Genomic DNA, 20,268 nt, shown 5'->3' on the forward strand with positions numbered 1-20,268 from the left:
GTTAGAGGCTGCCCAATTATAAAAACTCTGGGCGGGTTAGAACTTTAAAAGAAAATAATAACAACAACAAATAGAATTGTCCAGACAACAATCCATAACAATTACAAATCCAAAGGGGCTTGATGCCCACTCTACCTCAAAGCATGGGAAAATAGCCAAGTTTTCAGTAACTTTCTGAACATCCACCAGGGTAGGAGCCATATCTTATTCTAGTGGACAGGCACTGTGAATTTGTAGGCCTTGCTACATGACACTGCTTAATTGAAGGGTCCAGATGTATATCCATTCTGCTCAATCCTACAAGATAGGCAGAAATGATCAGATAAAGCAGTCTCCTTAAATAATCAGGCCCTGTGCCATGGAGGGTTTTATAGCTGTAACTAGTCCTATTAATTCAACCTGAAAGCCAACTGGTAACCAGTGCAGCTCGTGGAGCAGGACTGTCACACAGACATACACCAGCACATCCATTACTGCCCATATCACCGCATTCTGGGCTAGCTGTAGTTTCCAAGTGGTCCAAAGGTAGCTCCATGCACAATGCACTGCAATGGTCCATTCATGAGGATGTGCCTTCTTTTTTCCTTCCTTCTTTCTTATTCCCAAAAGAGTTGTGGCAGGTCTAATTAGCACCGCCGCGAGGGGACTAGCCACCGCATGGATGCTAGCAGCCCCATTTGTACATGCGCGCGGGCTCTAGTGGGTCTGCTTGCGCAGGTGCAGATGCTAGTGGCCCTGTTTGCACAAGTGCACAGTCACTAGCGGCTGTTTGCACATCTGTGGGTGCTAGCTTGGGGACCTCTGCTCTACATCACCTGTGCTACCATGGTGGCGCAGTGGTTAGAATGCAGTATTGCAGGCAAAACTCTGCCCATAGCCAGCAGTTCGATCTTGACCAGCTAAAGGTTGACTCAGCCTTCCAAAGTTGGTAACATGAAGACCCAGATTGTTGGGGGCAATATGCTGACTCTGTAAACTGCTTAGAGAGGGCTGTAAAGTGCTATGGAGCAGTATAAAAGTCTAAATGTTATTGCTATCTTCCCCATTAGATTCAATCTCCCACCCTAAACAAAGAAAACACTGGCACTGTGGTAAGAAGCACAGAATATCCTTCATCCTGTGGTTCACTGTCTATTTACAGTGGTGGGAGATCAGGGGAAAGGGGCGCGTGCAAGAATTTAAAATGAAACTGGAGCACAAGACTTCAGGCAAGGACATATGTTGTGGTTTCCCACAACCTTTCTGATTCAGGGTAGCCTTTCCAGTGAATCAAATAGTTCAGTTTTCCTCCTCTTCTTGCATCTAGAATGCATTCTACTTGATATATTCCCCATCTTCCCAAAATGCGGGGGGGGGGGCAGAAGAGGAACAATTTTAGAATGCCAGATGCAGGAAGATCCTCAAGTACAAGTAGTGGCCAATGGAAGAATGGATGAACTTCCATAGAAGCAGGTGATTGCAAACTAAAAGCACTGGAATGATCTGTTAGGTAACCAAGGAGGTGCCTTCCAAAATCTGAATGTTAATTGAGGATCCTGGTCTGAGATCACATGACTGATTGAGATCCTGTAGCTAAAAGTGTGGTATACACAAAGTTGCACAGTTGCGCTGATGAAAGGACTGTACAAAGAACGAAATGAGCAATCTTGGTAAACAAATCCACCACCATAAAAATTGTTATTTAACCCTGTACAGGGGGGAAAAAATCAGTAATAAAATCCCACGATGCAACTGGTGAAGGAGAACTGAAGCGAAACAGCTCTCCAGGAATATCTGTGACCAGCAACAAATAGGACAAGACGAAACAATCCTTGACGTACGCTCTCATCTTCAGCCAAAATAGCTCTCCTCTGCTCAATGCAAAAATTTCAAGTGACCCCTACATCATGTCCAGCAACATCTACTCCCTTAAAGGAAGAGGAACACAGATGGAACGACTGCTCATCATTCCTAGATAAAGACGAAGACTTAGCTTATGGGGCTCACTAGAAGTCATCCATTTGAGCCCTGACATATGCAACCTATTATTGTTGCATTCTAACCCAACCTAGCAGATCACGGCCTGTGTCCCAACCTCCAATATTTCTGGAAGATCTAATCTCTGGGGAGGTTAGAGTTGCTTGGCTGCATCTAGAGACACATGAGCATGGAACATTTATGTTCAGATATATGAGAACATAAGCAATGCCCTATTGCCGTGGTGGAGAACCTATGGCACGTGTGCCACAGGTGGCATTCAGAGCCCTCTCTGTGGGCACCCGCGCCGTCGCCCCAGTCCTAGGCCTTCAGCTGGGTTTTATAAAACCTTTTTGCTTTAAGCCTCCGCTGCCATGTGCAAAAAAAAAAAAAAAGGTTCAATCAATCAATTTCAACTTCTTGTGGGGAAAAAAAAAGATCTCGCAAAGTTGGAATTGATTGATTGAACTTTTTAGTCCCACCCAGTCTGCCGTTACCACTGAAGCCATGCCCATCCAATGGGCCACCTCCACCCGGCACCCGACAATACATAAGTGGGTTTTGGGTTGCAGTTTGGGCACTCAGTCTCTAAAAGGTTCGCCATCACTGCCCTATTGGAATTGGATTCCCGGCTAACCAGTTCAACTGTGTTTTCATAGTGGCCAAGCAACCGCACAAGGAAGCCCACTTCTCAGAAAAGGCCTTCAGAGACAGTCACATTGCTACCAGGGCTAATAAGTGATGTAGTGTCTCTGATAATTTGTTCTCTGAATTAGGAATATGGGTAATATTAAAAAAAAAAAACCTGTGTCCACCTAATGCAAAAACGTGTAAGATATGGTGCTTCCTGCAGAATTTCCAAATTCCCATGATCTGTGTACACCTATACAGGTAGTCCTCGACTTACAGCAGTTTGTTTAGTGACTGTTCAAAATTACAAGGGCACTGAAAAAAGTTTTTCAAACTTGTGACTGCTGCAACATCCCCATGGTCATGTGATCAAAATTCAGATACTTCTCAACTGACTCATATTTATGACGGTTGCAGTGTCCTGGGGTTGGTTATATGATCAACATACGCGACCTTCTGACAAGCAAAGTCAATGGGGAAGCTAGAGAGTCATGTAACAACCACGTTACTAACTTAACAACTGCAGTGATTCACTCAACAACTGAGGCAAAAAAGGTCGTAAAACGGGGCAAAACTCACTGAACAAATGTCTCGTTTAAAATTATGGGCTCAATTTGTGGCCGTTAAGTCAGGGATTACTGGTACGGGATGAATTGCTCAATGTAGGAGATGCCTCCGTCACTGGAACACAACTTTTATCGCAAGCAACTTCTTCGTTGAAAATGTCCTGATTTCAATTCAGCTTGGGAGAAGCAAATTGGATACAGAAAGTACAGGTAACCCTCAAATCTGACCACAATGAGGCCCAACATTTCTATTGCTAAGTGAGACATGTATTGAGTCCTGCCCTATTTTACGACCTTTGTTATCACAGTTGTTAAGTGAATCAGTGCAGTTGTTAAGTTAGCCACACCGTTGTTAAATGAATCTGGCTTGCCCGCTGACTTTGCTTGTCAGAAGGTGGCAAAATGGTGATCACGTGACCCTGGGACCCTGCGACTGTCACGAATATGAACCAACTGCCAAGCATCTGAATTTTGATCACGTGACCCTGGGGATTCTACAAGGGTCATAAGCGTGAAAAATGGTCATAAGCCACTTTTTTTCAATGCCATTGAAACTTTGATCAGTCACCAAATGAACGGTTGTAAGCTGAGGACTACCTGTACATGGCAGATTTCTCTATTTCCCCCCCCCCCCATCCACACCTTTTTCACTGTGTGGAGAAGAATGGGCTCTTAAGGCAAACCCGAGGAATCTGTTTCCACCACAAGGGGGCAGGAAGGATCTAGAGATGTTTGAGCAATGGCTGCAAAAAGGATTTGCGATTATTGAAATGCTGCTTGCTCTCCAGTAGACAATCTTAAATTACCGTCCTTTGTTTAAGAGCTGAGACAGCACTCATATACATCCTGCAAAGTTAGGAATGACTTTTTTTTTTTAGAATTAAAAGATATGTATAACTGCACCTAAAATTGTATATATAATTGTATTGTATAGATTGGATGAGGCTTATATAGAGGTTAAGAACGATGTATTAAGTTTTTGTACCATGAGAAACAAACTGTTAGGAAAATTCATTCTGGAATGTCATGTTTGTCCATTTTTGCTTTAATTGTATTATGAATAAAAAATATTTTAAAAAAGGAATGACTTTTTTTATACACCTTCACAAAGCTTTGAAAATGCAGGGCGTCCTTCGTTATTTCTAGGTTCTTAGCTATAGACTGTGTTTTTGCAGGCTCCTGCCACATAGAGAGTCCAACTGGGGAAGATTTGAGTGCACATTTTCTCAACCAAATAAAATGTCTGCGTTCGTGGGATTGTTCTAAGACATCTCTTATGTAAAGATAGATCTTTTGAAAAGATCAGTATATCATCCAGTAAACCACAACGTATTTTTCCCAAAACATCAGGAAATATTTAATGGAGAAGAGTACCCTATAATTAACCAAACCAAAAGTATTACTGTGCATTCAAATTTGTCATGGCTGTTCCCGAATGGTGTTAAATATTTGTGTGTCTCTTTCATTCTTGATCAAAGGGTACGTGTCTCTCAAATCCGACTTCATGAAATAGCATGCCTTCTGAAGGCCGGCCAAGAGATATGAAATAAGAAAGAATGGGTAGAGATCCCTAACGGTTACACACTATTCAGGACCCTCTATAGCAGTGTTTCTCAACCTTGACAATTTTAAGGCATGTGGACTTCAACTCCCAGAATTCCACAGCCAGCAACGCTGGCTGTGGAATTCTGGGAGTTGAAGTCCACATGCCTTAAAATTGTCAAGGTTGAGAAACACTGCTCTATAGGGATAGAAAAATGTTGGCGCAGATGTAAAAGACAAAAAAAAAATCCTTTCTTCAAACTGTTAGGCAGAAATTCTTTTAAAATGGCAAACTCTTGAGTAGATATATATTACCTCTTAGTAGGGAATCTGAACTCCTGGCTTCTGGTTCATTGTACAGTCACATGCCTCAGGAGGGAGGCTATACAGGGCTTCTTCCTCACCTAATAAAGTCCATCTATCCATTTCCTTTTCCCTCAGAAGGAAAATGCTAGTAAATACCAGCCTTCTGAAAGGCTCAGAATGGAGGGGTTTGCTAATGTTTTTGCCAGACTTGAAGTCCGTTATTCAAGCACACCAGGGGTTTCTTCCAGCATTCTCCCCAGTGGGACAGAAAGAGGGGCCGGACCTCCCAGATGTGGTGAGAAGCTCAGGCCCTATCCCCAACTGTCCATTTAATGACCCGAATAGTTGCTTAAAGACCACAACTGAGAGACCTAGGATCATGGTCACTGAGTGAAGCAGTCACGTAGCACCTCACTTAACAATCCCTTCACTCAAAAGATTCCAGGCACAACTGGAAGACTACCTTGAAAAACTAAAACATCTGGGTAATTCATATCAAGACAGACCGAGTTCCTCAAAACCAAATACCACCTTTGAAAACTATTGACCATTACTGCAAATATGTCAACATTACCATGTTGGAGTCAAGGTATCATGTACTTGTTAGCAACCTGTTAGCAACCCAAACCTCACATTTTCTACAAAGTAGAGCTTCTGGACATTCCTCAAGGGTAACTCCATATAAAGTGCAGTACGGTAGTCAAACAAGCCCATTATCTTTTTGAGCATCTTTGTCATATGATACACTAGCCAATAAAAGAGACACTAAGCTAGTCAAGAGTTTCTCGGCTTTTTTCTCCTCTATGTTAAATGTAGAATATTCAGGGACTCTCTCTTGTTTGAGAGATGACAGTCTATACAGTACTGTCTCCCATACTGTACCCCTTCCCTGCCATACCAAGAAAGTAATATATAGTCTTACAAGCAGAACCACAGGAAAGAGAAAGTTATCAGCTCTTTCACAAGTCTGGCAGAATTCTTAGCACTTCCCCCAGTTGCTCAATTATTGAATCAATTTTCCAGCATTCGAAGCTTGTAAGAGAACTACCCACATTGTTTAATCCACGCAGCCTTCTGGGGCTCTGGCTCACTGCCAACTGTTGACTGACCAGCTGTCTGCAACAATTAACTATGGTTGGTGGCATTAGATACCCAACCAACAAAAACATCTGGGGATGCATTTCCCTACTCTCCACGAATAATGGGAGGAGTACATATCAAAGCTGCACCTTGAACAGTGACACTTATACACTCACCCAACACAAGTAAGTCAATAGACCATCCTGTTGCACCATCTCAGCATAAGTGGCAACTGACCCAATCTTAATTATGATCTGTGTGAGTTGAAAGGAAAATCTCTTCAATTGAGGAGTGATTTACAAATGCATGTAAATGCATACTCACAAACATCCACACCCATATATCCATTCTATGCAGACAGATAAAAGACACACTAGCCATTTTAAAGATACTCTGGATGGTTTGCAACGTTGTTAACAACAACAAAAAACCCCAGCAATCAAAGACCACAAACGTCTATCTAAACTAACTTGAAGATGAACTGGATATGATACAGCCTGCAATGAAAAAGTGCCAAAAAGCATTGTGGGGGAGGGGGCAGAACTGGAATACAATAGTATCCAATTAAAAATCAAATTTTATTTTGCTGCCTTAGTTCTACTGCCTGCCACACATGCTGCAACTTTTTACAAGTGTCAAGAGAGGAGAAGAATGAGGCAACATAAGGTTTCATCCTAAAATAGGGATGGCTGTTTCATTGGTCTTGTGAGGTCAGTCTGCTGTGCCTAACATCGCTTGTGCTGGCTTCAAAAAATAACAACAAAGACTTAACCCAACAAGTTTCCTGAAAACTCCCAATCCCTTTCCTTAAAACGTTGCATGCCATCAAATAAAGATGCTACAAATCTATGTTTCAAGGAGAAAACGCACAGTGAGTAAGCAGTGGAAAAAAACATTATCACCCACTTCTTCTCAGAGAAATGATGAACTTCCATGAAAATGTCAGTTTACTATATTATGGTCAGAGGGAATAGCAAAAACCTTAATTTCAGCTCCATTTAAAAATTAGTGGCTGTAATAAATCAGGAAGTGGAACCAGTCCTACCTTTGAAAAAACAAGGACGCTTTGGGCATGTTTTTTTAAACAATTTCTACAATGAGAAATCTATTTCTATAATAGTGTGTGTGCGTGTGTGTGTGTGTGTGTGTGTGTGTGTGTGCGCGCGCGCGCTTGCTCCTTTTTTGCAGTTGTTATTTTGGGGATGAAACCAAAAAAACCCAATGATTGTGAGCAAGGCCCACAGTGCCGAAATGTATTTGTTTTAGCCACAGTCCCAAAGAAGCAGACTAAGCAATTAAAATGCTGCCAGAATTCTCCATGTTGGGAACACAATAGCAAGGAACAGGCTGATGCAGCGTCGGGAATCAGGTATTAATGCACTGCAGTCTGCCAGACATAAAAAGAGGGGCATCCCAAGGTTACAGGATGCAGGTACACTGCCACAAATGCTGACTTCTTGATAATGACGTGTTCTACTTAGAACCCTTGCCCTGCCTACCGTGTCTGCCATTCATCTGGAACAAGAGAGTCAATTGGGTTCCTTAGGCGTCAGAGAAATTAACAAGATGCCCAAACTCTACTGTAAGCAGGAGATGGAATAAGAGTTAATTATAATTGGCACTGACCTGTGAGCAAAGGGCATTCTTGTGGGTTTTCTTGTAAATAAGAGCTGGGCAGATAAAACAGATGAGACTTCCCATCGTTGCACCTGTTAGGCCCAAGATGGTCTCCACTAGCAGAGAAGAGTAAGAGAAAATTATTAGAAGCTTCAGTTAACGGCATATGAATTAGCTCTTCCACTGAAATGATTCAGGGGAAAACTGGGGGCATATGCTCAAAGTCACATAATATGAATTAGATCCCTTTAGCTACTCTCGGTCTAGACTATAAAGAATGAACTTTTCCTGCTTTCTGCTCTGAACCTATCGGTGAAGCAGAGATTTTAATCTACGTCACTGACTGTGATAAAATAAGCACATCAGCAAATGATTAGTTCATAATGTGATGAACTAACGTCTTTAGCTCCATACTTACCATAAATACAGTAGATTAGGATACTACTTCATCCTTAAGTATGCATTAAAATAGAGTGGAAAGCATACCCTTGTCACAATGCTTCTGTTTGATAACAAAGAATGCTTAGGAGGATACTGAAATTATTTTATTTATTTTATTTATTTATATTTCCTATGTCTAAACCACCTAACTTCCTCAGAGGTGGGATTATAGATACTCTAGTTCTAGTATAGATCCAGATATTCATTCTTGTACAAATATAGGATAGGAATAGGCAAGTGATACCCGCGGGAGGACTTCAAATTCCTTAAGCCTTTCCATACTGGATAGGGCTGATGGGAATTGAAATTAAAATCATTCGGAAGGCACAAAACAATTGGAAGACATCTTACTCTGGAGTTCTAACATGGCAGAATCTCGTGACTTGAGAGCAAACAAAAAACCCAAATATTTTCCCCTGGGTGTTTTTTTTTTTTTCTCTTTTCTTTCTATAGCACTGGCACTGGTGTTCTCTAGAAAAGTTATTCAGTGTTTTACCTAAAGTAATATCATTAACACAGTATAATATATTCACTTCTCTACTTGAACCAGTTCCCTGATGAAAAATAACAATATCTCTGCCCCAGACTATAGCTAGTCCTTGACTTACACCCTTACAACCCCAGTTAGGACCGTAGGTTGTTAAGGTCATAAGTTGAGGCACCCACATGACTGGACTTGATTTTTTGACATTTTTGCAGTGGTCATTAAGCAAATGCCACAGTCGTTAAGTATGAAATCCATTTGTCTGAATGAGTGTTTTTTTGCAAAGAACTGGAAAACCCCATTGCAAATTACAGTCACACGATTATGGGATGCGGCAATGATCATAAAGCCTCCAAACTGCAGCCACATGACCGTGGGGATGGAGACATTATATTTTACAATGGTCAGGAGTTCTATACAGGCTGCAAAGTATTTGTTGTGTGCCCATTATAATTTCAAGTGATCATTAAGCAACTGGGTGTAAGTCAAGGACTACCATTGTATAGAACAGTCTTTCTAAATAGGTAGCCGTTAGCACCATATACATATTAAGATATTTACAGGCATCTCAGAAAGGGAAGGTGTAACCAGGCATATTTTTGTCTAGAGATACTAAAATTCAAGACAACATATACAAGATCATACAAATTACTGGAAACAAGAAGCAAAACAAGTTTGAAAATAAACATGAAATAATTATTACATGGTATAAATGTGATCATTCTAAAGGTATTCATAGGTGCAAAGCATGTACCTTTAATGAAAGTTGACTGCACAGACATTTTGGGCTTATTCTAATACATGCTCATATACAGCAACCACATAAATACACATGAGCTTTTAAAAACCAGGGATTAAGAGTCCAAAATTTCCCTTACCATTTGGGATCATGATGCCACCAACCATGGTCCCAAACACAATTGCCAGAGTCAGAGCTTTAAATCGGAGAGGTGGCATGTAACCTCCTGCAGCAAATGTTCCATCTTTTTGCTGCTAAAAAAAGAAAAGATTAATATAACAACCCTATGAATACACATACCTGCAAATTATCAGGGATCTCTTTAGGGACCCTGTAAATTAGAATCTCTTCCCAATATGTTCTCTTGACCAATCATTTTATTACTCTTCGGAAATTATTTACAAAAACTTTAGACTGAAAACTAAAATAATCCAGCCAGCATGACTTAATGACTTCTGAAAAATCATCCCGTATGAAAGATAACAAGCCAATATAACTAATGAAATGCCATATTTTCCATTTGTCTTTTCTTGTTACTTGTAACTCTCATAACTGTTTAAAATTGTCTTTAAAACTTTTTATGTGCTGCAAAATAAATAGTAGAGCAAATGTTAAGGCACTTATATTTCAAAGCAATGTCAGCCATATCACGAATCAGCACAGTAGCGGGCAAGATTCATCATAGCTTCAGCAGGCCAAAATTATTGTACTTGATGAGGTACACAGTGATAATGCCCATGGTAAAAATGGATTATACCACACTGCATTTGAATGGCACAAGATTCAATCATTGACCAGAGATTGACTTTCTTAGGAAAGTGATTACATTTGGGGAAACAAAATAGTAAAACAAAAAAAAGGAGACCAGAGCATCATCACAACAACCGATTATTGGTCTGAAATTTCTTTATTTCTTGGGATATTATGAAACTTTAGGCTAAATTCTACTTCATACCTAGCAGTCAATGGCTGCTGTCTTCACAGGCATAAGACTCATGCTCAGGAAGACCTAATAAACCTACTTGACAGAGTATCCTATACATTACTTCTTGCTCTTTTTCCAGGCATTTCCCACCCCAGCAAAATTGATTCCATGCAAGAGCGAATACTGATAATTGCTTTCTTAACCTAAAAAGGGGGGAAATCCCACTTGTTCCTTTTGCGTGAGATATAAAGAGTGAAGGAGAGAGCAGTGTGAGCACAATTTCTTCAGTTTAGGATAAACTATGGAGAAAAGCCTAAAATCTAGTTTATACAATTTTACCTGCTGCTCAAAAAGAAGCGTATTCAAAGCCTGCCGGCATGGAAGAATCATCATTGGAAATCCAAATGCAACAGACATCATGAACCCCACACGTATCACCTCCGTCACTACATTGGAAGGGAAGTTTATAAGTACATTGCCTTCAATGGCTTCAGTGTAACTCACATAACCAAAGAACCCAACCTGTTCAAACAAGAAACAGAAATTAGTTTCGGAGTGTATATACATTTATTTATTTATTTATTTTTGAAAAGAGAATAAATTTAGGCAACCCTTGGGCCTGCCCCCTAGACTAAGAAATAGCTAGCTTTTTCTCTGATCGTTTAATTAATTATATTCTTCTTATTCCTCCCTTACCTCAGAATGGAATGCTTATCACCCATTCAAATCTGTCTCTTAAGAAAGCTGTCAGGAATATCACATTATCTATAATGTGGGTTTCCCTGTACATTTCCAAATTCCAGAATATGTTTTACAGATGGAATGGGGAATATTTAAAGGAATAGATGTATGTATGTAAATCATGTAATAGATTTATGAGTAAAACATAAAGTTCCAATGTGATAGGAAAATGAGGGTGCTATTAAGTCATTCTGAGCACTTGGCAATAACAATGTCTAGCAACACTTTCCCAAAAGTAAAAACATTACAGTAATTTTAATTTTATTCCCTCATCTTAAATGCATTTTAAGATATTGTCACACATTATCAGGATGGAAACAGAGAGAACGAAGAATCTGTCGAGCTTTCCTCAAACTAGTTCTACCTCTATCACAGAAGGCAAGATGGCAACTGAACTCCAAAGTTCGCCCTTTTTAAAAAAAAAAAATAGGTATGGTAATGTATCCACCAACATGAACTGATCATGCCTGGCCAGGATGAGCTAAGTATTTAACTGGGTTTCATAATGCAACATGAGGGTTTTCAGGTTATTTTCTTCTCAGAAAATAATGTCCTTTATTTCACAATGCAGTACTGGGAGAGTTACAAGCAAAGCTCATTGTTCCTGCCCTGCCCCAAGTATGAATAGCTCAATGGAACTGAGACATGACTACAACTGAGAAATGTAATAACTGCCAAGCATTGCCCAGATAGGCACAAACTGCGTCCCCCCCCCCCCCACAATGCAGCTCCTATAATCCCTTCTAATGTCATTGCTGAGTGTATCAAGCGGGAAACTTATTAAGCTTTAGATGGAATAATCACATAAATTGCATTTAGGACTTTTAATATTAATTCAGTTAACCACTTTTTGGGGTGAAACTTTTGAATCATCACTGAAAAATCAAACAGTGCATACCGCTGGTCTAGATGTACATACATTGTTAGTAATGGTTAAGGTGCTGGCTTAGAAACCAGGAGGCTGTGAGTTCTAGTACCGCCCTAGGCATGAAAGCCAGCGGGGTGATTTTGAGCCAGTCACTCGCTCTCTGTCCAACCCACCCCAGAGGGTTGTTAGTTGTGGGAAAAATTGGAGTGAAAGAATATTAATTATGTTTGCTGCCTTGAGGAAGGAAGGAAGGAAGGAAGGAAGGAAGGAAGGAAGGAAGGAAGGAAGGAAGGAAGGAAGGAAGGAAGGAAGGAAGGAAGGAAGGAAGGAAGGAAGGAAGGAAGGACTTGTCACAATTTTCTTTTTTGGCTCTATCAGAAATGAGTACCTCAACAAAGGACAAGATATTGATGCTTTGTTGCTGAAGCAGACCCTTTCTTTCCAGTATTTCTGTTTTATACAGACAGTTCTGGCAGCATATGCTAATCCATCTTATCAAAATAATTGCTTAGTTAAGATATGGGGAAATTTAAACCCTGTATATGCACACTAATCACACACACCATCTTCCAGCCATACTTAATGGAATTTACGGTTTGCAAATCCTGAATTGGCAGAATAGTTTATAGCTCCTCACAGTTAATTTTTTAAGGACTTTTTTTTTCAGAATATTTTTAATGGGTTTGGTTTTTTTTAATGTACAGAAGTGGACAGGGCAGGAAAGATTTTAAAAATAAACAAATAAAAATTCTCACCATAACATAAAAGGCAGTGACCACCTTTAGCGAGGAGGCAAAAATGGAGCTCATGATTTTAACTGATGGCTCATCCAGACTATCGTAAGTCGGAAAGACCTGGCTGCAAGACACAATCAAACATTGGTTAGAAAATGTTGTCAGGAAGAGAAACATTCAATCCAGTGCACAGTTGCCACTATAAAGGTAATCCCAGCATATCCCCACAAGACTCCTGTCACGCTACAGTGGTTTATATTGCCAATGCCAAGAGATTTTAAACATTCCCAAGTTTTAAGTGTTACACAAATACGCCTGCTCTCCTCCTCTATGCCACTGCCACGTGTACAATGTAAATATTTCGAAAAAAAAGAAGGGGGGAAAAAAATGACGCTGCAACTGGAATGACCACTTGTTTGAGTCAAACAACGGTGGCAGAGCTCCAGAAAGCACCCTGGAGATTATTGCTCTTGGAGCATCCTGGGTTGATAATTAAAGCAATACGGTGTTTACAGAATAAGAAGCAGGGAAGGAGCGAAAGCATCGGATTGTCAAAGAGAAAAGTTAAACAACCAAAACTAAACACTGTGCCTGTCATATTTCAGCACTAATGCTTGAGCCCAAGCTCCCAGAAAACTGAAGGAGCCAATTACACGGGGTTTGGGTGCTTATATAAGCTTGTTCCCAACATCAGGTATATAATTTACTACAGCAGTTTGGAGGTTGCATAGATCTAATTCAGAGTTTGGCAAGGTTTGAATGGTCAGGGGCAGCACATTTTTTTTTTTAATCCAGTAATGTCTAAGTATCATCTCTGGAAGGGGTGTGGCTAAAATTGTTTTGGCCATTTTTGGCTTTGTGGGAAGGTTAAGGATAGCAATGGGAGGGGAAGTTTCCCAGAAGTAAACTACTCCCAGACCAACTCGTAAAACAACATCAAATCCCCCCCCCAATAAATATGTTCCAGCTTTTTTAAAAGAGGATTTTAGATGTAGGGGTGGAAACGGGAGCCTATAAAACACAAATCGCTCTTATTCCCACCTTTAAAACTACCCCAGATCAAATTATGAACTGGGGGGTAAGGGGATATAATTTAAAATCTGACTATAGACTTCTCTTTCTAAGCATTCCCCTGCAAAAGGCAGTCTGAACCTTGAGACAGTTTGGGCTAGTGGTTAAGACACCAGGCTAGAAAGTGGGAGACCGCAAGTTCAAGCCCCACTTTGGCTAGGAAAGGCAGATGGGTGACCTTGGGCCAGTCACTCTCTCTCTCCCTCAGCCCAGCTAAGCTAATCTCACAGGTTTGCTGGAGAAAATAGGGTGAGGAGAAAGGAATGTTGGATATGGGCTCCAAAATGCCACCTTGAGTCATTTGTAAATGTAATAAGGGGGGGGGGGGACATCTATAAATAAAATCAATCCAGCTGGGTTGTTCTTAATAATCCTACTAGGGCTTCAGGAAAAATAAAAAAGGACAAAACCTTGTTATCTTTCTGCTGCAAGCCCAGAATTATAGAACAAACTACATACTAATCCTGAAACACAGCCCGTACCTAGACAGCTTTGCACGTAGGGAAGATGCTGATGAGAAATTCCCTTTTAAAGCCTATGAACCAAATCAGATATCCTGCATTTTAAAAATATTAATAGCAAGCATTGTCCCCTGATTAAGAGAAGGTTGTTTTTTTAATTCCTGTTTTTTTCTTGATTAAAACCGTCCCCACGATTATGATGGATGGGGATTTTTGATTTTTAGTAAGGAGAATCATTTCAGAGAAGGGGGAACTGGGAGAATGGGCCCCTCTTCTTTAGCTCTTTAGTGCCTACCTCACTTTTTTTTTTTTTTTAAAGTAAAACATGAATGTTCATGAATCTTCTTGATTCTACTTGTTCATTCGTTCTGAGGCTGGATGAGTAATATGAAAGTATTCTGTGAAATTCTGGGTATGCAATACAGAATGAAAATAAAACTTTCCTGGCAAAGGACTTCTGACTTGCCTAATCCCAAAGAACAAATCGTAAAATTATTGTTGCCACCATATTCTCCTTGTGAACTTCCCCATGGCATTTGCCTGGATATTGTTGGGAGACAGGGGGCTGGATTAAAAGAGCTTTTGGTCTGATCTAACGAGGAAACTCTTGGGTTTTTTTAAAAAAAAAAGATGGTAGTTCAAAGAGACAGAAGATCAGAAGTCCCTCACCACCCCAGCTTTGTATAAACAGGCCCCAAGACATTTTGGCTTTCCAGACACAGAAGTAAAAGAGACTCTCAAACCCATCAGATGTGCAAGTCAAACCTTCTCTGTCAATCAAGACGCCAAGATGCATAACAAGCAGTGTACCTTGCTGTGCACAGATTTTATTTTTAAGCTGAAATGTCCACCCTGAAGGCCAGGTCAAGATCAACGTATTTGGGAGCAGAAACCTTTGATAAACATTTCCTTATGCTTCAGGGATTCTTCACCACACTTGTAATCACAGAACGCTGCCCTCAGGGCAAACTGAAGAAGAGTATTTAGTCCAAATGCCTTTACATGTATCTCTCTATTTCCAAGATGAGCACAAGGAGGAAAAATAGCACAAGCAAGCACAGCCCGAAATAGTTCTTGGTGAAGGGGGAAAAAAAAGAGTGGTTTTTTTTTTTTGGTGGCCATTTTTCCATTTTGTTAAACATAAACATCCATTGCCTGGTAGAGCTTTGAAAAGGTAAAAGTGCAGGGTTTTTTTTTAGTTTTTTCTGGGCAGGAGAGAACGCTGCTCAGAGAAAAGTCCTAATTCTGCAAAATGCAGACGTCTCAGGACGAAACAGTTGGAATATTTGATCAGAATTAGATAGCATCTTGCTTCATCTGATATAGGCTTACTCCTCCAGCATTATAATTCAGCTGTAAAGTGGGATGTGTCCCTTGTAATTCCCTGAGAGAAGCACATGTATTTATGTACTTCAATATCTAAGGCTGCCTACCAGCCAATGATTCTGAGTGTAGCTACCATGCTATGAAAAAAGACCTGAGGAATTGAATTTTTGCAAATCTTAAATAAAAAAACTGCTCTTCCCCCCAAGAATGATGCATATGGCAAAATTTTTCTCTACCAACTTTTGTTCTTTCCAGCCTCTGTTTTTTTAAATATCTATATCACATTTATTACACCAGGGGTCCCCAACCCCCGGTCTGTGGACCAGTACTGTGCCGCAGCATGCCAGCAACCGGTCCGCACAAACAAGGAAAACCCCATCCACAGGATGCAGGCAGCACACAAAACTACATACTCTCTGGTCCATGGAAAAACCTCTCCATGTAACTGGTCCCTGGTACCCAATATAAAAAGAAAGTTTTTCAGACAGACCTTGGCATTTTTGACTGCTATACTGAGTTCTACTTTTTACAATCTCGTCTGCCTTGCAGCCCCCCAACTAGGGGCATTAAGCAGGCTCAAGTCGCTACTGCAAAACATTTACAAATCCAGATTTCTTTTTCTGACAAAGAGTTAAATACGTTTACTGTATCTAAGTGAAATAAACTTACATGTAATGAAAGAAAAACAGATTTAGAAAGCAAATGGAAAATGCACTTCTATTATTATTTTAAAGATCATTGATTAACGGAGAAATTGGGCCAAATGGTCATAAATGTGGGTAGCCACAGGTAAAAGCAATGCAAAGAATAAGCAGAGTCTTCATTCCCAATTCTTTAATACGCCATTCATATTGCACTAGCAATGACACCAAACTAAGAACCGTGCCAGTCATTCCAGTTGGTTCACATCTCTATACCTCTGGCTGAAATGCCTGATTCAAAGCTTATACCAGTCGAGCTCGTATTACAAAAGAGTTAAGGACAGGGACACTATCCTGAGGTCGTACAGGAAGGCTGCAGCAGAGCTAATGTTATATTTCTAGGCTTCCTGGCTCCCAGCCTCCTATGCAGTCTGTTAAACCATATGCTGCACACATGAGCGGCGAGGGAGAGGGGGGGAAGGGGACGCAGAGGCATTTCTCTTTGAATTTGGCAATGACAACAAACCTTATTGCCAGAGACAGCCAACTCTACAAGCAAAGCATACTTGTGCATTCAGAAGCCATAGCAAGTGGCCAATCAATATCGCATGTTACTTCTTTGCTTCTATCTAACACTTCTATCTTAAAATTTGGGGGTGAATCGACTGAAAGGTCAGTTATTACAAGCCTGGCAACCCCGGCATCCATCCATGCACGACGTCACACAGGCCAAGAAACGTTGTGTTATTCTTGCCCTTGGGAAAATTGATAGGATTTAACTTTCAGTTTGGCTGGCCACACCAGTGGTGTAGTAATCTATATTTAGAGAGATATGTGAATATACTAGTCCGGAACATATAATTTTGCTGTTTCCAACTCCCACCAAATGAAGGTTGGTTGCTGAATGGCCACCACAAGAAAAAGGACAAATTTGGATTTTATAAACCCCCACTGTGGTAACTAGGTAGCTATAAAAGAATGAATCAACCCTTCTGTCACCAATTATAGCAGAGACACTTAAAACTGAGGGAAGCACATTAAATCTGAGAAGCATAATTGGGGGAGTGGGCAGAGGAGGGAGAAGGAGAGTCCAGCTGTATCAAAGCTAGTGCTAACGGTCCATTTTAGGTCCTCAACTGAGCACACACACTTCTATGGTTTCACTGGGCCACTTTTCAGTCCAGCCACAAATGAAAGGGTGGTAGAAGTATTGCTACTAGAATGGAAATGGGAATTATCTGTGGATGAAAGCTTACATCTGCCACAAGAATAAATATGACAACTAAGGGCAGGCATGTGTTATACCCAAAAAAAAAAAAATCTTTTAAGTTCTTCATCCAAAATAAACTATGCCAGCATGCAGCATGGATTTCCATTATTATTTTTTTTACTGACAGACTGAAGGATTGGGGGAAAAAAGAATGGCAGAATCAGAAAACGGAAGGAGGGAACGGTGAAGAATAGAACAAGGGAAACCGTAAGGTACAAAAATATCATTTCTAATGTTGGGAGTTTCTGTATAGGAAGATGCCAGGAACTTACATTTCTAGTCCGATACTGGGAAGTTTTAAAAATTGTGTGTTTGTGTAAGGGATGTGTAAATGTGTTAAATGAGAACTGAAAGATTTGAACCAAATTCTGGAATAGGCTTTGCACTGTGCAACACACCAAAACAATGCCTGGAGCCAACCCCGTCCAACGTCTATAAGGATAAATGGGAGTTTATAATCTAGAAGATCAAACTGACTTAAGAACAATTATCTTTTCCTTAAATATTCTCTGTGAAAACGTTATGTTACAAAGTTGTTCACAAAACTCATCTTAAGCAAACATTGGAAGCCCGCTATGGTAATAATGATCTCTGCTTAAAGTTCTTACATCTCAAGAACAGGGGTCAATACTGTCCCAAGTACCAGACATTAAAGCCAATGGAAAATTACAACGGAGATGTATTTGCCTCCTATGAACAAGAAGCTTTTTAAGTACAATGAGTCCAGAGTGAAATATAACTCCCTCTCCCAGCTAGGTAACAAAAGGGTCACAACCCAGTCAGATGCTATACCTCAGTGGGCTGTAAAATATTTTGATTAAAATCAAGACAAGGGGACCAGATGGTATCTATCCCATACAGGCCATCCTGACCCTTTGCCCTTAAAAAAACTCATTCCACCCCACAATCTCCAAGCAGCTAGAACTGCTGATACTTACGACTGACAGGCAAACGACATGCCAAAGATAGGAATGCAGCGAAAAATGCCCTCCCAGCGTGCATAACTGACCCGCTGTAGCCATTGCCCGACAAAGAGGCCATGTTTGAAAGCAGAGAGCACGATCTGTAGCCAAGGAAAAGAAAAGAGAGGTTACAATCTAGACAACAGAGACACCATGCCAACCCAGGTTGCATCAGCTTTATCGGCAACCGGCAAGCAGCAAAGAGACAGTAGAAGCTCACAAGCAGATATTTCACCACGCCACATTTCCTAGGTCTGCATCACAGCGCACCAAATGTATGGGAAATCTGGGGTTTCTGGGTCCTGAAGGAAAGGGCGGTGCAAGAATCGCTTATCCTCCAACTGAATGTTCTCAACTGGGATGCTTGATAAAATATGCAAATCCCTTCACTGGCATTTAATCGCTTCCATTTCTAGTATTAAGTCCTTTCAACAACTTTATACATTTCCATCTCCTAACCAACCACTCTTTTTCAGGGGGCTTTGTAATAATGAGCTCTCCCAACTTTAGCAGCCAACAGCCTCCCAAATACACTATGTGTTCTAAGCCCCCAGCACCAGTTTGGCAAGGAAGGAACTGTACTGCACGTTGCTCTTCCTCTAGACGCCTGCCACCTCCTTCTCTCTTTTAAATCTGCTACTTCTGGCAAGGCGGTTATAGTATATCCCCTAATTTGAACTGCTAACTCCAAATGCAACTGTTGCATGGAAGAAAATTGTTTTTCTATGCTGGTCTCTCCTTCCCTCCTTTCCTTATCTTTCCTTCTTCCCTGGCCTCCCATCCCCATCTTAGAATAAGCTGCCTACTGGGAGGAAACAATATTATTTGTTTTTTTTTGGGGGGGCAGGGAATTATATAACTCTTTAATATCCAACTGAGCAACCCAGAAAACACATAGTTGGTACATAACAAAAAGAAAGTCCATTTTGTTATAAGCTTTATTACAAGGCACCGTTTTTCATTTGGCCTATTATCAAGGTAATCCGAGATCATTACATGTTGGGTGATGGAAATGGAAATGACAATGTGTGTGTCATGGCACAAATAATGCAAGTAACATACCTGCATAAGATGTCAGCCTCTAGTCCAGTGGTTCTCAACCTTTTTAATGCCGCGACCCCCAACCGATCATAAGTCGAGGACTACTCAACCGGTCGTAAGTCGAGGACTACTCAACTGGTGCAGCACCGTTTGCAGAATGGGATTTTTGGCGGGCTCAGCAGGGCAGAGACAGCCTGGACAATTCCTATTGGCTTTTGAAAGCCAATAGAATTAGACTCTATTCAAGAGGGTCTATTCTATTGGCTTTCAAAAGCCAATAGAATAAAAGGGAGTAGCACAGCTAAGGAAAAGGGGGGGAAAATGGCGGACTGCGTTGTTTGGCGACCCCCGTGAAATGGTCGTTCGACCCCAAATGGGGTCCCGACCCACAGGTTGAGAACCGCTGCTCTAGTATATAACTGTGTCAGATGGCTGCCAATATTATGGTCCCTGAATCATTATTTTGATATCACTGGAGCTTGTTAAGGATGCCTATGTTTTCTGCTTCTAAATTGTAGCTTAAGAAAACACGGCACTATACCTCTTACCAGCTTGGCTGATGTACCAACTGCACAAGTATTTACAAAAGGGAACCGTGAAGATGGCCATTACGTGACTCAGGGAATGCCAGCCAAAGATGCCCACCTATCCGTAAGTATGGAGGAGGTAGACCCAAAACTAGCATTCCCTGGGCAATTTGCCCTCCTATGAATAGTGAGCCATTCTTAGAGCCTTCAGGACCTTTCTAAAGAAGCCCCCGAGTTCTAGCTGATGGAAACAACTGGTGCCACATGTCTATATGTATAATTATTTCATATAATCAAATGCAAATATATGATTATAACCTACTGTATGTGTTTATTCTAG

General features: G+C 40.8%; 1 protein-coding gene across 7 annotated transcripts in view; it reads right to left on the reverse strand.

Moving 5' to 3' along the window:
• Positions 1–20,268, reverse strand: part of SLC38A10 (solute carrier family 38 member 10) — a 90,428-nt gene that overhangs the window by 48,949 nt on the left and 21,211 nt on the right. For 4 of the 7 annotated variants that reach the window (XM_039346407.1, XM_039346442.1, XM_039346460.1 and 1 more), the window contains exons 6-11: positions 18,337–18,461; positions 12,651–12,753; positions 10,626–10,808; positions 9,501–9,615; positions 7,707–7,813; positions 6,257–6,334 (exon numbers count right to left, since the gene is read on the reverse strand). In XM_039346407.1, the coding sequence (XP_039202341.1) occupies positions 6,257–6,334; positions 7,707–7,813; positions 9,501–9,615; positions 10,626–10,808; positions 12,651–12,753; positions 18,337–18,461 (711 nt within the window). The remainder of the gene's footprint in view (positions 1–6,256; positions 6,335–7,706; positions 7,814–9,500; positions 9,616–10,625; positions 10,809–12,650; positions 12,754–18,336; positions 18,462–20,268) is intronic. The other 3 variants (XM_039346415.1, XM_039346433.1, XM_039346425.1) reach the window with 3 other exon arrangements.

The sequence above is a fragment of the Crotalus tigris genome, unplaced genomic scaffold (genome assembly GCF_016545835.1).
Source record: "Crotalus tigris isolate CLP2741 ecotype Arizona unplaced genomic scaffold, ASM1654583v1 scf7180000017551.9496454, whole genome shotgun sequence".
NCBI lineage: Eukaryota > Metazoa > Chordata > Lepidosauria > Squamata > Viperidae > Crotalus > Crotalus tigris.